This window comes from Aulostomus chinensis, chromosome 10 (genome assembly GCF_037954235.1).
Source record: "Aulostomus chinensis isolate RoL2024-O1b breed Wild chromosome 10, RoL_Achi_v1.0, whole genome shotgun sequence".
Lineage (NCBI taxonomy): Eukaryota > Metazoa > Chordata > Actinopteri > Syngnathiformes > Aulostomidae > Aulostomus > Aulostomus chinensis.
In genome coordinates this window covers 20,025,794-20,040,316 of record NC_141329.1, presented here as the reverse complement: position 1 = coordinate 20,040,316, position 14,523 = coordinate 20,025,794, and the positions used below count along the sequence as shown (strand labels likewise).

Genomic DNA, 14,523 nt, shown 5'->3' with positions numbered 1-14,523 from the left:
ATGAAGTAGTGGGGGTGTGTTTGTAAGACCATAAAGGTAATGACATTTGGAGGGAACAGACATTCAGTATGGGGGGGGGTTTGCCTCCTTTATCTCTCTAATCTTTCAAAACATTGAATCCTTTCCAGTAGAAAACTAGCCAGTAGAAAATCTGATTTTAGTGCTGTCCACAGGAGCTGTAACACAGCTGAGCTAACTCTTAAAACAATACTGTATTAAAGTTTTTGTCAGTAAGAAGGACATTTATGCTCAAGAGAGACATTTGAGCTGTAACAACAAAGACATTTTTTTTTTTTTATGGAGTGTTGATGTAAATCAATTTGCCTGATATGTTTGGCTCCTTGTGGAACAGAAAAAGAAGAGGGATGTCCACAGTGTAGACACAATGAAAGTACAAAAAAGAACACAATCAAAAGCAAAGAATGATATAATTTACAAATTGGATGCTGTGATACTGCCAGAATGCACCCCCACACCCCCCCCCCATTAGACAATCATGAATTGTGTCACTGTGAAATCCTGTAAACAGCTTAACAGTCCTAGTTTTATGCTAAGTGCTGCAGTTAGGATATTTTACATGACATTGTTTAGACCACCTGCTGCAGCTTGTCTGTCAGTCCAATACTTAGCAACCGCACATACCTCGATGACATCACAGGAAAAACACACGCCCTTAATAGCTCTGAGGTCGCTGGTTGCTACTGAAGTCATGCTTCCTACTTGGATCGTAAAAGTTGCTGCAGACCTTTCTTAAAACTACTGTCTATAACACTGTTTTATGACATATGACCTCACATCCAGCGTCAAAAGTGGACAAGGAGGTTGTTGCTTTGCTTGGTGGAACACAAAAATGTGTTTAGTTCCCTGTAGTTTCTTTCTTTGGGCTTTTTCAGGATTTAGTTAAATTGTGGCTTGCTTATGAATAACATGGGTTTAGGTTAAAACCATTTACACCTAATCCCTCCTGTTACAGCGTGTACATGACATTGACCTTTTTGCGCAGGTATTCCCCTGCGTGGTGGTTAACAGCTGACAGTGATGTCTTCTAGCTTGTGCCTTGCCTATCTGCTGCCCTCTTTGTGCACACAAGTCTCTGCTGAGCACACAGCGACACCCTGTCAAATATGTGAGGTATCCCGGGCTGGACAGACTCTCAAAGGGAGCTGTTGTCTTTTCTTTTCAAATTCACAAACCACATCTCCACATCCCACTTCCGCAGGCAGTGGGTTGAGGTATTATCAGGTGAGCATCAACACTCAGAATGAGAATTTATGAGAGGAATGCCACTGTTAAATCCCTGTTTTATTTTTTAAATGTTTTCCCCTTTCGATTACTCTTGAGTCACTTCCTGTCTTTGCCTGTTATTTGAATTATTCATCTGTGTCCCATCAATTTGTAAGTCTTCATCAGTCTCATCCCCGTTCCTGGTGACTCCCTGCATCCCTAAACCAGACAACATCAGTACTTAAAATAAAATGTACTTCTGTGGCAAATGCTTGAATACAAGGGGGGTTCATTTACATGAAATGATGCACTAAATCTTTAATTGGCATTTAATTACAATTGAGATTAACCAACATTTCCTTTAAAAAAATTAAAGACACTTGAATTAAACAGATGCTGACTCATGCTAGCTTTTCAGTCATCTTTTTTTTTCACTGGTCTCAGGAAAACCCACATCTATATTGTGAAATAATTGCATTGCATCATGTTGGTCAAATGAATATTTCCTCTGCATTTGTGAAAAGATCAGTTGTGTAAGCCAGGTTGTATTTAACAGGTTGCTCAGTGATGCATATGCCAGACCTTGAGACATGAACCATGATTTGTAGCAGTTGCTAGGGAAATGTCTACGTGAGCAACAACCTGGAGCTCAGGATGGAATCAACGACATCATTCAGTGGAGGGAATAAAACCCTGGAGCCAGTTGGACCCATCGATGTGTGTAGTTTTGATGTAGGCACCCAAAACACCCACACTTGACACATGGGGCTCGTAAAAAAAATTAGGGAATGTCTTTAAAACTCACAAAGGTCATACAGAAATAAAATAATGAGTTCCAGAAGGACAAAAAAGACAATTTCACCACATTTCTAAACACAATGTGGAATGATGCTTTCGCTACACCTTAACAGCACATGACAGTAAACATGGTCTCATCCTCAATAAAATCTATTTATAGTCACATCCATCCAGCCCTTCACCTCCATATGAACTGCTTTACATTTGTTAGTGCGGAGAACCATATGGGAAACAGACCCATTGGAACCTGCACTGAGCAGCATACCAGTAGCTAGCTAAAGAAACCTTACACTATCAAAACAAAGAGCGGCCACCATATTTGAACAAGCTAAATTGAAAACCTGCTAAAAGAAACGAAGACACAAAAACACACATCCATAACCTCAAAGACAGTCCCAAACAAACGGCCCGCACGGACCACCACGAGGATTCGGTCCTGTTCTCGCTTTGTGATAAGCTCCTGTTTTTATGGCCGTCAACCTGTCACAATGACAAGATGATCAACTGCTGAGCGTTTATTTTTTGAGGCTCAGAGGTCAAAGGTCAGCTTCATCCTGCCCTCAGACTGACCCAGTCATTCAGACCACAGCTGACCACGCTGACTCCATGTTTGCCCTGAAAAATTACACGGGTTTCTCTCTCTGTCACCATTTCCATGACCTCTTACTGAGTGTTGTGATGCAAACCCCCCACCCCACCCCGCCCCATATAGAAGAGATGAAGCTTTTCTTCCTTTACCTCACAGCTTTTTTATTTATCGCTGAGTTTTTATCTTGAACGGAAAGTTGTGCAATTACAGGCATGTGGTGTGCCAAAGTGTGATAACAATGACATTAAAGGTCAGATGAAGAACTGGGAGGTGACCAAAATACAGCGAGTCAAAAACATACACGTGGGGCTGTAGAGAGCTCAGGGGGGGTTGAATGGAAATTCAGTTAGGTCTTGTGTTACTTTCTTTTTATTTCCTTTCCTCATTCCTCTCTTCCTGTCTGTCTGGGAGGGAGCAGACACGGATTACTGTGTGTGAACATGTGCATAACTGCAACGGTGTATGGACACACACACACACGCACACACAGAATGACTTTTCAACTTCAGGTGAAAGATTTATGAGTTTAAAACATGAATACAATGTTATGGTTACATACTGATTTTCCTGGCTTTATTAGACAACCCAGCCTGATCGAATGCACGATCATCTCATCAGGATTGAAGTGAAAAAGAGGAATAGAATCAAAAGAAAGGAGGAGCAGTAGACAGCTGACTCAAAAGACATGCAGACACACCAGAGTTAAACTGAAAAGCAGTTACTCTTCGCTACTCCTCTTCAGGAGAATGTGTTTTCGACGTAGCCCTGATCAGACCCAGATGCAGAGAGATCACATCTGTGGGAAATGTGACTGCACGTAAATATGGACAGCGAGGTATAGTGTGTACGCCTAAATTTAGATTGAACTATAAACACATTAAGGGCATGCTGATATAAGGAAGTAAATGATGCTGACAGAGTGGGTTCAGGCCCAGACACGGGAAGTTTCAGCAATACCATTGTCATGAACCAGCCAAAACACCAAGCAAATAATCATGGATTCAAGTCAAATTCATGTATTTAACTAATAAACTACAAAGGGTGTAATGTGTAAGTGATATTAGTAGTTCAATGAGTGTGTGAGGTAAAAACAAAAATCTTTAAACACATGATATTGTACAGGTGTGATACATCCTCCTACGCAGGGACAGAAAAATGTATTCTTATTTCACCTGCTCACTTTTTATGACTAATTTCAGTTATTCATGTTTTTTCCATCACTATAACCACTAACAACTCTGGTCCTGTTTGCAGCTTACGTTCGCTGATAGGGAAATCATGTCCTTTTTATGCACACCGTCAGATAAAAACTCCTCTTTTATTGCTTTTTAGATGTTTTTTTTTTAATCATTGTCATTTTCTTTTAATTGTTTTCTTAGCGGGCGGCATGGCAGTGCAGTGCTTACGGGGTCTTTCTGTGTGGAGTTTGCATGTTCTCCTTGTGCCTGGGTGTATTGACCGCAGGTGTGACTGTGAGTGTGAATGGTTGTCTGTCTCTATGTCTTGGTCCTGCAATGGACTGGCGACCTGTCCAGGGTGAACCCCACCTCTCGCCTTAAGGCTGCTGGGATAGGCTCCAGCCCCCACGACCCTCAACAGGACAAGCAGCAGAAAATGGATGGATGGATGGATGTTTTCTTAGTCCTCTCAGGATTTAAGTGCTAATTAATCAGCGGTCATTCAGATACAGATCTGAACAGTCCAATGAAGAAGAGAATACTACATACTAGAAATTATACTCAAACCAGTTACCTAACAGGTAAAAGTGGAACTGAGTCAACTTAACAAAAGCAACTCAACTCGTCTTTGACCGGTTAGTTATGTTGTCAGTACTAGCTTGAACTCAGGAGGATGAAGGGCAGCAGGTCATCAGAGTCATGTGGTGCAGAGAAGTAGATATTAGGAAACTTTTTTCAATTCCTAAAATGATGGAAAAAAAATATTTAAAAAGCTGTATGCAAATTTACTGAAAACAGAGCAAAAAGGGCAATAACACCATACAAATATTAGAAGAAGTATATAAAAAAAAAAGTATAACTAACCAATAGTAGTTTTTAACGGTGGGTACTGTGATTTTAAGAGACTTTGAAATAAATCAGAAAAACAAAATATTTGTTTGATATAGTGACACTCAAACAAAATAGTTGGTCGAAAATAAGTTTGTCTGCTATACAATATATGGAAGAATTCGGAGGGCGAAATCAATTAAATGGAAAAATCTATTTCACATGCAGACACCACATTGTAAAAAATGAAAGAGCCAAATAGAGAATAACTAGGAAGTCACTTGAAATACATTATTCAGTACCACTGAAGTAGAAAATACCATCATTCAGATGTGTGTTTTGGTCATGTTGACACTTAGGTTTATCAAATGTGTTTCCTCTCTATGTCACTGTGCATGCTATGATAGGACGCACTTCCTCAACCTTACAGAGGAACTTTTTTTTTAAACTGCACACACACACACACACACACACACACACACACACACACAAACACATCTACAGGTCAGAAGGATGTCCTTTCAATCATGAATGTATATAGCGATAAAAATCCTTTTATAAAATGACTGTTATACTTATGATACTTTCTTCTTTACTTATGTCCTATCAAAAATGAATTTGCTACTACCTGACATAATGCAGAAGCAGTAGAAATTACACAATAACAGTCAGCTAAAGAGAATTAGAGGAAACGTGTTAGATTGAATCACATCTACGAGGAACATGTCATAATCATGAAATACCATGACAACCTAATTATTCCACATTATTTCCGTCTATCAGGATTTTATGTTAGTGAATTGACAGTATTTGTGTAATTTTTAATTGCTGGTTTGCTGTTCTATCAGTGCCCTCTGAAGACAATTCATCAACAGAATCTCCGTCTTTATCAAAGTAGTTCGAGGTGGAGACTGCAGCTTTTTCTCGTGACAGGAAGTTGGAAGGAGAAGAGAAAAGAAAGTTTTCCTGTGAGAGACACACACACACACACACACACACACACACACACACACACACACACACACATTAGTTTGATACAATGAAACTGTCCCTGTGTCTGTTCCCGACAGATGTTGTCAGATTAGTTTGGGCAGTCCGCACTGAGCAGAGGGAAACAATAAGAACTTGACTGGGACTTTGGTCCGGATCCACCAAAACATACCAAGAAGGGATCATTCTGGGACAAAACTAAGGTCAGTTCAAATCCCCTTTATCAAAGAAAGGAAGATGTGCATAATTAACGCAGATTTTTGATTTTTACCTCAAAAGATATGCCATGAAAGCAGATATACGTGATCAGATATATCCCTGTTTTTAGACTTGTAGCATGTTCGTGTTCAAATAGATATGATCATTGAACAAAAAATATGTTTTCTTGTATTTGTAGCTAACCCTCTCCAATGGACAGAAACACAAGTGTCCCCCTCTTCCCCGGCAATCACAGCCACACCAACAGTTCTTGTTCCCGGGATAACATTTTGAAGACAGTGGTTTTCCCTATTCTCTACTCCTTCCTTTTCGTGGTGGGGCTGTCCCTCAATGGTTTGGCGGTGTGGGTGTTTTTACGAATCCCCTCACGCTCTCACTTTATTATCTACTTGAAGAATATTGTGGTTGCTGATGTTGTTATGACCTTCACGTTCCCTTTTAAGGTTGGTGTCAATTTTGTATAACTCACCATAATACAAGGTTTATTAATCATACAGCTTTATTACTTGTTAATAAAACACTAATAATGTTTTTGGATACCATCAAACTATCAGGTCTGTAATTATTGCAGATATTTAAAAAAAAATGATGCTTGTGCTTTTCACTTTCAGAAAAGCCATCATCAATTTTTTTTCATGTTAATTCATAATATCTGTTGATTGATTTTTGACAATAATCCAGTGAGTCCACAGACGTATATTATTTTTGATGTTAATAAATAGATAGTGCAGGAGTCTATTGTGTTACCTATCATTGGTTTTGTGAGTGTGTATGTGTGTGTGGGGGGGGGGGGGGTACTGCATGATCTCTCCATGTACCACTGATGAAACTTTTCTCTGTCAGGTGAAAAGATTCCACCTATGACTCTACATAATGTAGGAAGCATGTAGTAGTCCATGTTAGTGTGGGCGAACCAACCATCGGGACAGCTTGGTAGGATGAAGACAAAATGTCTGGGACAAAATGTGTGAAAAAAGCTGTAGGAAAAATAAATCCAAAACATGAATACATAAATAATGTACAGGTCCAGGTAATCTGTAGCCTTTGTCGAACTGTCTTTTTAGAAAGTGTTGCGGCTAAACATAAGTAAGAAAAAGTTTGTATTTCCACAGGTGCTGGCAGACTCCAACATGGCATCCACTGGGCTGCGTATCTTTGTGTGCAGAGTATCTTCAGTGCTCTTCTACCTCACCATGTACATCAGCATCCTCTTCTTTGGCCTCATAAGCATCGATCGCTGCAGAAAAACCCTCAAGCCATTTCGGGGTACAAACGCAGCCAGGCTGACCCGTCGGAAGCTCCTTTCAGGGTTCATCTGGACCTTTCTGCTGGTTCTCTGTCTTCCCAATGTGATCCTGACATGTAAAACACCCAAGTCTCCATACTTCAAGTGCAGCGACCTGAAGACGGAGGCTGGGCTGTACTGGCATGAGGTGGTAAATCACATATGTCAAGTTATTTTCTGGGGCAACCTGGTGACTGTGATCATATGTTACACTCTCATCACTAGAGAACTGTATAAATCCTACTCCCGCACAAAGTCCCACTGCACTGAGGGGACCATATGTAGAGCACCGAGCAGGGGAGCAACCATGAAGACCAATCAGGCAAAAAGGAAAATGAATGCAAATGTATTCCTCGTTCTCGCTGTGTTCTTTTTGTGTTTTGTGCCGTTTCACTTCGCCCGAGTGCCGTACACCATGAGCCAGACCAGAGGCCTCCTCTTTGACTGTAAACTCAAACTCTTCTTCTTTCAGCTGAAGGAAAGTACACTCTTCCTCTCGTCTCTAAACTCTCTCCTGGACCCTCTCATCTACTTCTTTCTTTGTACGTCCTTCAGGACCACCCTGTTCAAGACCCTTCGGCTACCCCCTGGTACCTGTAGCTGGATAACAGGGAAAGGGTCCGACACAGACTCAGGCAGCACCCCTCTGAGGGACAGTTCTGTCTGCACGTAGACCAGGTGGACTGGACACTATGGCAACATTTATAATATGGTACCAGAATCTGCAACTATCGATCCATCGGCTTAATGACTGATGGAACATCAGCAGATGTTCTCAGAGTTGCAATTGAGAGAAAGTTAAATATGAAAAAGGACTAAAGAGTTCTGCTAAAGTTAGTTTCAAATATGAAGAAACAAGTAAGTTCTTAAGTTTTCCTTTCTGTTCTCTATTATATTGATTTAAAAAAAAAGTTTCTCTACCACACCCCCCCCCCAACTCTTGAAAAGAAGAGATGTGATTCATGTATATACAAAGTCGAAATAAAACGTACTTCACTGTCATCAGAAGTATTCTTTGAAAGTTTCTGACAAGTATAAAACACCTGCAGTCTCACCTGTTGTCCATAAATGAAGAAGGCATTCCTGTAACCCAGATTGTTGGCCCGGATTTTAGCCCAATTTTTTTGTTGTTTTTTTTTGTTGATTTTTTTACATTAAAAAAACCCAATTTTATTTTCTGTTTCCGAGACATTTTGATATTGTTGTCAGCATCATCTCTCCACTCGAATCAATACAAAAACCTGATTGTCTTGATATCTTCCCTGGTTGGTCAGACGGCAGATCAACTGGCAGAGTTTCAGAGCCTCACCTCAACCACACCTATCTTCTCCTCTGTAGTTCCACTTTCTGCAACCCCTGCCATCTTTTCTCTTTCCTTGCCCTGCTTTGTCTGTCCACAGGATCTGGAAAAGATATGCCCAGACCATCAGGACTGAAAAGCATCTTGTTGATGATGTGGCCTTTGTGAAAAAGGGGAGGAGGGACATGGACCATATAACTACCAACTTTTTGCCTTACAGATGTTTATATTCAGGATTGGGGATAAGTGCTTAGTCCCTTTCTGTTACTCAGGCTGTTTCTCACCTGCCCCGTTTAAGCCTTCTCAAATGTTCAAAGAACCCAGACGAGCCTCCTACACAGCATACATGAATATACATAACTTTCATTAAAATAGGTAAGTGAAAGAAGACTGTGAAAATTTAAGTATCAACACAAAAGTACCTCCATGAGTACTCTTCTCACACACGCACACACACAGCAGTTGAGTGCTCATGGATTTGCATCTCTCCGGTTGAAGAGATGAACGCACTTTGGGAAATAACCCTCTGAAAAGGTGTCAACCTGGCAGGCAGCAGTGTGGTGGTGAGTGGAGAACCGGTCTTGGTGAGTGCTTCTGTCTCGAATTATTATTGTGGGGGGAGGTTCTTAAAATTCAAGGTTTAATACTGATTGGCCAGGGACATGTATGATCATTAAAATGTAATACACATAATATATCTTGAAAGAATGAAATAGCATGTAATAGTAAACAGTACACAGCAAGTATGGCTCCGATCAGCCCAGAGTGCTTTCTTAAAATGAAACAGTCTTTCTGTTGGGAGACATATTTAAGAGTTAGCCAAACCCATAAAAATCCTCATCTAAAACTTAATTGTGCTAAAATTACAACGTTTTTTTTTAAGGCTTTTAATTTCTTTTTTTGGCTCAGGTTCATTCACATTAAACTTCATTATTTGGCTGGTTTTTTGTTGCTGTTGTCACAACCCATCATCTCAATATTCAGTGATAATACATTATCCTTATAATATTTCAGGTTTAATACTTTTGAGGGATGAATGTAATCCAATAAGCTGATAACAATAATTAAATCCAAACCAATTGGGAAGCATGCAGAGGGTCATTTAAGGACTTTTGAATTTGTTTTATGAATTACATTAAGAAAGTTGCTAGGTGACATCATACTATGGTTTAAACTTGTTCTAATGCAGTGAAAACAAATCTAACATGTTACATAATTTTCATCTCTGAGTGTCAAAAGTGAAAGTGTCTGGTCCAGTGTACAGGATGCATTCAAATGCTCTGGTTGAGCATTCAAAACTAAGTCATAGTAACAAATGCGTTGAAAACAAATGGCAAATGCAAAACATTTTGAAAGCGTTAAGTTGAAAACATATCTCAGTTTTTATATTTGATCCTCCCATCATCCTGGGCGTTCACTATGAAAGCCGTCTGTGTTTGATCCACACCGAAGCTGGAGTTCTGATCACATCTGCTCTCCTGTAATCTTCATTTTTAACCTAATTTGTCAAACTGAGAAAAAACAATATCTAGCTAAAGGATCATGATACGGTTGTCCAGGTTGTTCGCTGCTTGTTTGTGATTCTACCTGCCGTTGCAAATCCTTGCATTCATCTGAAAACAGCTGTCTTTGTCTCAGTTCTGCTGAAACGTTTTATATCTTTATGTCTTTCATTCTAGACTACATGATGGCGTCCAATGACTCTTCGCTGCTCTCCTTGGGCTGCAACCATTACAGCTTTATGACTGTAAACACGGCTGTCTCCTACCTCTACTTTCTCATGTTCCCCGTTTCATTACTGCTCAATGGGTTAGCAGCTTGGGTGTCTCTGCATGTCCACTCCACTTCCACCTTCATAATCTATGTCAAAAACCTGGTGGCCGCTGACCTGCTAATGACCCTGACGCTGCCTCCGATGGCTGCTAGCATGCTGCCACAGGCCTCCGTAGGAGTACAGGCATTTGTCTGCCGTTATTCCGGTGTTGTTTTCTACTGTTGTTTGTACACAAGCATCTCTCTAATGGGTCTCATCAGCCTAGACCGCTTCTTCAAAATCGTTCGACCACGTGGACAAGCGTTGGGACAAAGCCTGAACTTCAGTATTGGCATGTCCGCTCTCGTTTGGGTCATGTTATTTGGCTGCACCGCTTTCCCAACTATGATTCTGACTGACCAGGATCCGGGTAATAGAACACATCATTTCTGTCTGTCCCTGAAAAGTTCAGCTGGTGTCTTTCTTCAGGCGTATGTGGTTCTATTCATGGATATCCTCTTTTGGTGTGTGTGTGTGTTGATTGTGTTTTGTTACATCTGCATCACCATTAAAGTCCTGCAGTCATTCAAGAATTCTGGGAGCAGCAACAGCCACGGGAAGAAGGAAATCAAGTTGCGAGTATTTTTGATCCTCCTTGTGTTTTTTGTGTGTTTTGTGCCTTTTCACATATTGCGTGTTCCATACACACTACATGAAACCACCGGTGTGTGCAGTGAATCGTGGCTGGTGATAGTCCATAAAGTATTTCTGTGGGTATCAACTACCAATGCCTGCCTGGACCCTCTACTCTATATGTACCTCTGTAGGGAGTTCAAAGACAAACTTGTCAATATGATGAGAGCTCGAGGCGTGTGTGTTCACTTGTATTCAGGTGAGACAGAGGAGACATCACAGTAGGAAGAAGCCAATAATTGGACAACCAGGATAAACGAATCACAATTTAAAATGATTGTTGTTTGAAAAGATACACTAAAAGATGTTTGTGTTCTATCGATATCAGGTACTGTTTCTATACAAATGTGAAATGATTTAGGTTTAATGTGACTTTGAACACTTGGGACTTGTTATTTTTGACCCTGTCATACCAATGTAAATCAGTTGATTAACACATTGCTTTGTCATTTCAGATAACATGCTGCCCTCTAGTGGTTTGGAAAGTAAAATAAGTTCTGTGCTTTTCCAGAGCGACAAATTGTACCTTTATTTTTGCTGTAAATATTATATTGCTCCAAAGTGGGATAAAAGTTTGAATATATTGGCAAATGAAACAATAAAAAAAAACAACAACATGTAATTTATACAACAAAATAGCTTTTTAGGTAAAACTCAAAAGTGTTGTGTATTTATGATTTATTTTTTTTCTGGTGAAATGTGTGTGCTGAGTGCGAGTCAGCGAGACATATCAGACTATAAGCTTTGCAGAAAACACTGTGTTTTTCATTTGAGGGACTGAAGTCTTCAGCACTCTGGAGGTGATAACTGATCTTTAAAAGTTCATCTTGCACTGCCCTCTAGTGTGCTAATGAGCATTGGTACCTATCGGATCTTTGACTGTATGTGTCAACTCAAATAGGTTTAAAAAAGCACAAAAGAACATTGCTAAACAAAATGTAAATTTGATTGTTATCCTCTATGCTATGAATAGACTATGCAAATATATATTTCCCATTCTAAATTAAGTGGCTTCAACTCTGTAAACTTCAGATTCAAATACTATGAAAAACCGAAGATGCTAAAGCAGAGTAGCTTCATGCATGAACAATTGCGCTGTACTGTGTTATCTTTCTTAATCATATATTCTGTTCTTTCCAGTTTTCACAGCTTCAAATTAAATGTCAGAGTGAGCAGTTATTAAACCTGTGATTTACTGAGAGATCCATTAAATATTCATTATGAAGTGCAGTTATGCTTTGGTTATGTGTCATTAGGACTGTTTTAACAGTATTACTTTCTACAAGAATATCAACTCAGTCCGGTCTTTCTTTGGTTTTATATGGAATATTATAATAACGCTTTCTCAGGGTTTGCAGATTCATCATGTTTAATTCATTTTGATTGACCCAGACAAAAGGGAGGAAACGGGGAGTCTAATACTTTATTTCTTGAGCTCCAGTAAGGCAGAATGTATAGCTCTCACAAGTTCTGAATCCAAACATAATAACGTCAACATCAAAAGAAGTAAGACCAAAGCCCATTTAACAGTAATTATTTCCTGAAAGCTAAAACCTACACTCAGTATTTTATCACCTCGTTAGATGATTTCATGGTCTAACTGGAAAAAACAAAAAACACTGTAATTAAAAATATCAATCAAATACGATTTCATCCAATTTACATGTCACCACAATTCCAAAGACTAAAATAATGTACTTGATTACGACTAAAGGCTATACGACATGGTTTGCTTATATCAAATTGCAATGAAATTAAATCTATAAATACTCCCGACAGTGTCAGCGTACCTTTTTTTTCTCTCCCCTTCGGTTTAATGGACAACAACATGTTGGATTTTACTGAGGTCAGACGATACCAGCGCCATGTTGCTAGAAGAGAAATAGCTGTTAAATTCCTGAAATATCTGGCGCTCTTCATCAAACACAGAAGGCACATTATGTGAGTGGGGGGGGGGGGGGAGAGAAAACAACTTATCAAATGACTTAATTCAAAGCAGTTGGTTACTTCCATCTTGGATTAAAAGGAAGTCCACCGGCTAATGTTTACGCTGCGGTGTCTGTATTTGTTTTGCGTTCGGCTTTTCCTATTTTTGCATACCTCCTGATAGATCACCTGTTCTTAGCACAGTTGAGATGCTGATTTGTTTGTTAGGTAAATCAAAGTTTCTTTTAAAACACCTACCATGTCAGCAGCTTATCAAACAGGCCTGTTTACTTTGTTCAGGAGTGAGTCGACTCGTCAACTGTAAGTAACTATTAAAATGTCGGGGGTTTTTTCAAACGAGAGGAAAAGGATCCCTTCAGGTGTTAATGTTATTGTCGTGCTTGATTCAGAACTGACTTAATGGAAGCCATTTAAATGTTTTCAAGCCTTTTCTGAAGAAATATTTTGTGCCTTAAGGGTTTTTTTGGGGGGGGGGGAATCCTCTCTTAAAATGCTTTCAATGCAAGTGATGGGGAACAAAAAGTGAAGTCCCAGCTTTGCTAGATGATTTTCCAAAATGACTGTCATTTCAGGACATTTCTTTTTAATGTACCTCCTGAGAATAGAAGACATTTTACTAAGAAGTTTACAAGTCTTGTTTGGCAGAGCTACGTGGATAGAAGATACGGTTGATCCGCAAATATTTTCAATAAATCGCCGTGCAAAAATTTATAGTTGAACACTAGTTGGTGTAAGTGTGAATATCAGATATCTGATATATGAGAGTATAAATGGGTGTAATGAATTATTAATACTTTAAAAAACAAATCACTACACACTTAATTACAAAAAGTTATTTGATGGTTCTGTGGCAGAATTTTTTTTAGTTGACCTGTGACCTCTTCTCTCTCGCTCAGGTGCAGTGATGCTATCCAATCAGACGTCTGGCAATGTCTCCGGGTGTCCTCGCGTGATTTATGACAAGAACATCGTCCCTGTTCTCTACCTGTTGATGTTCCCTCCCGCCTTACTGCTGAACGGCGTGGCTGCATGGGTGTCTCTGCACCTGAAGTCCACCACCACCTTCGTCGTGTACTTGAAAAATCTAGTAGCTGCTGACCTTATCATGACCTTGATCATCCCAGTCAAAGCTGTCAGAGCCTTATCGGATACTTCAAGCACTTTATTTATATTAACATGTCGTTATTTCAGTGCTATTTTCTATAGTACACTCTACACATGTATCTCTTTGTTGGGGCTTATCAGTCTGGACCGTTTCTTCACGATCATGACACCACACAGGAAGTTGTTTGGTCAGAATCTGACCTTTAGCAAACTGATATCATCCTCAGTGTGGCTGATCATTTTTGGAGGCACCGCTGTACCTAATATAGCCCTCAGTAACAGATCGGTGACCAATCTAACAGACATCTCCACTTGTATGAAGCTGAAAGCACCAACTGGACTTCATCTCCATAGAATGATAACGACATGCATGAATGTTTTCTTCTGGCTGGTCAGTGTGGTGATTGTGGTTTGTTATATTTGTGTTGCAAACAAGGTGATCAAATCCTTCAGGAAATCTGGTAGCAAGAACAACCAGGGAAAGAAGAGAATCAAACTCCGTGTTTATCTGGTTGTCCTTGTGTTTTTTGGCTTATTTGGGCCGTACCACGTTATCAGGATCCCGTACACATTTCATCAAATGAAACAAACCTCCTACGCATGCTCATTCATGCA

General features: G+C 39.8%; 1 protein-coding gene across 2 annotated transcripts; it reads left to right on the top strand.

The window, feature by feature from the left end:
- The first annotated feature begins 5,503 nt into the window (after positions 1-5,503).
- p2ry12 (purinergic receptor P2Y12) lies at positions 5,504-8,522 on the top strand. 2 transcript variants are annotated; one of them, XM_086215207.1, is made up of 4 exons: positions 5,504-5,585; positions 5,688-5,810; positions 6,005-6,269; positions 6,939-8,522. In XM_086215207.1, exons 3-4 carry the CDS (start codon positions 6,018-6,020, stop codon positions 7,782-7,784), a joined length of 1,098 nt encoding a protein of 365 aa, XP_086071333.1. In that variant the 5' UTR covers positions 5,504-5,585; positions 5,688-5,810; positions 6,005-6,017; the 3' UTR covers positions 7,785-8,522. The 2 variants fall into 2 exon arrangements, with proteins under 2 accessions (XP_086071333.1, XP_086071332.1); XM_086215206.1 differs by lacking the exon at positions 5,504-5,585 and having other exon boundaries at positions 5,628-5,810.
- Positions 8,523-14,523: the final 6,001 nt, after the last annotated feature.

Excerpts from the sequence above, each read along its gene's own strand:
- p2ry12 (XM_086215207.1), top strand. The coding sequence starts at position 6,018 with ATGGACAGAAACACAAGTGTCCCCCTCTTCCCCGGCAATCACAGCCAC. Across the intron at positions 6,270-6,938 it reads CCTTCACGTTCCCTTTTAAG|GTGCTGGCAGACTCCAACAT; the intron begins GTTGGTGTCAAT and ends GTATTTCCACAG.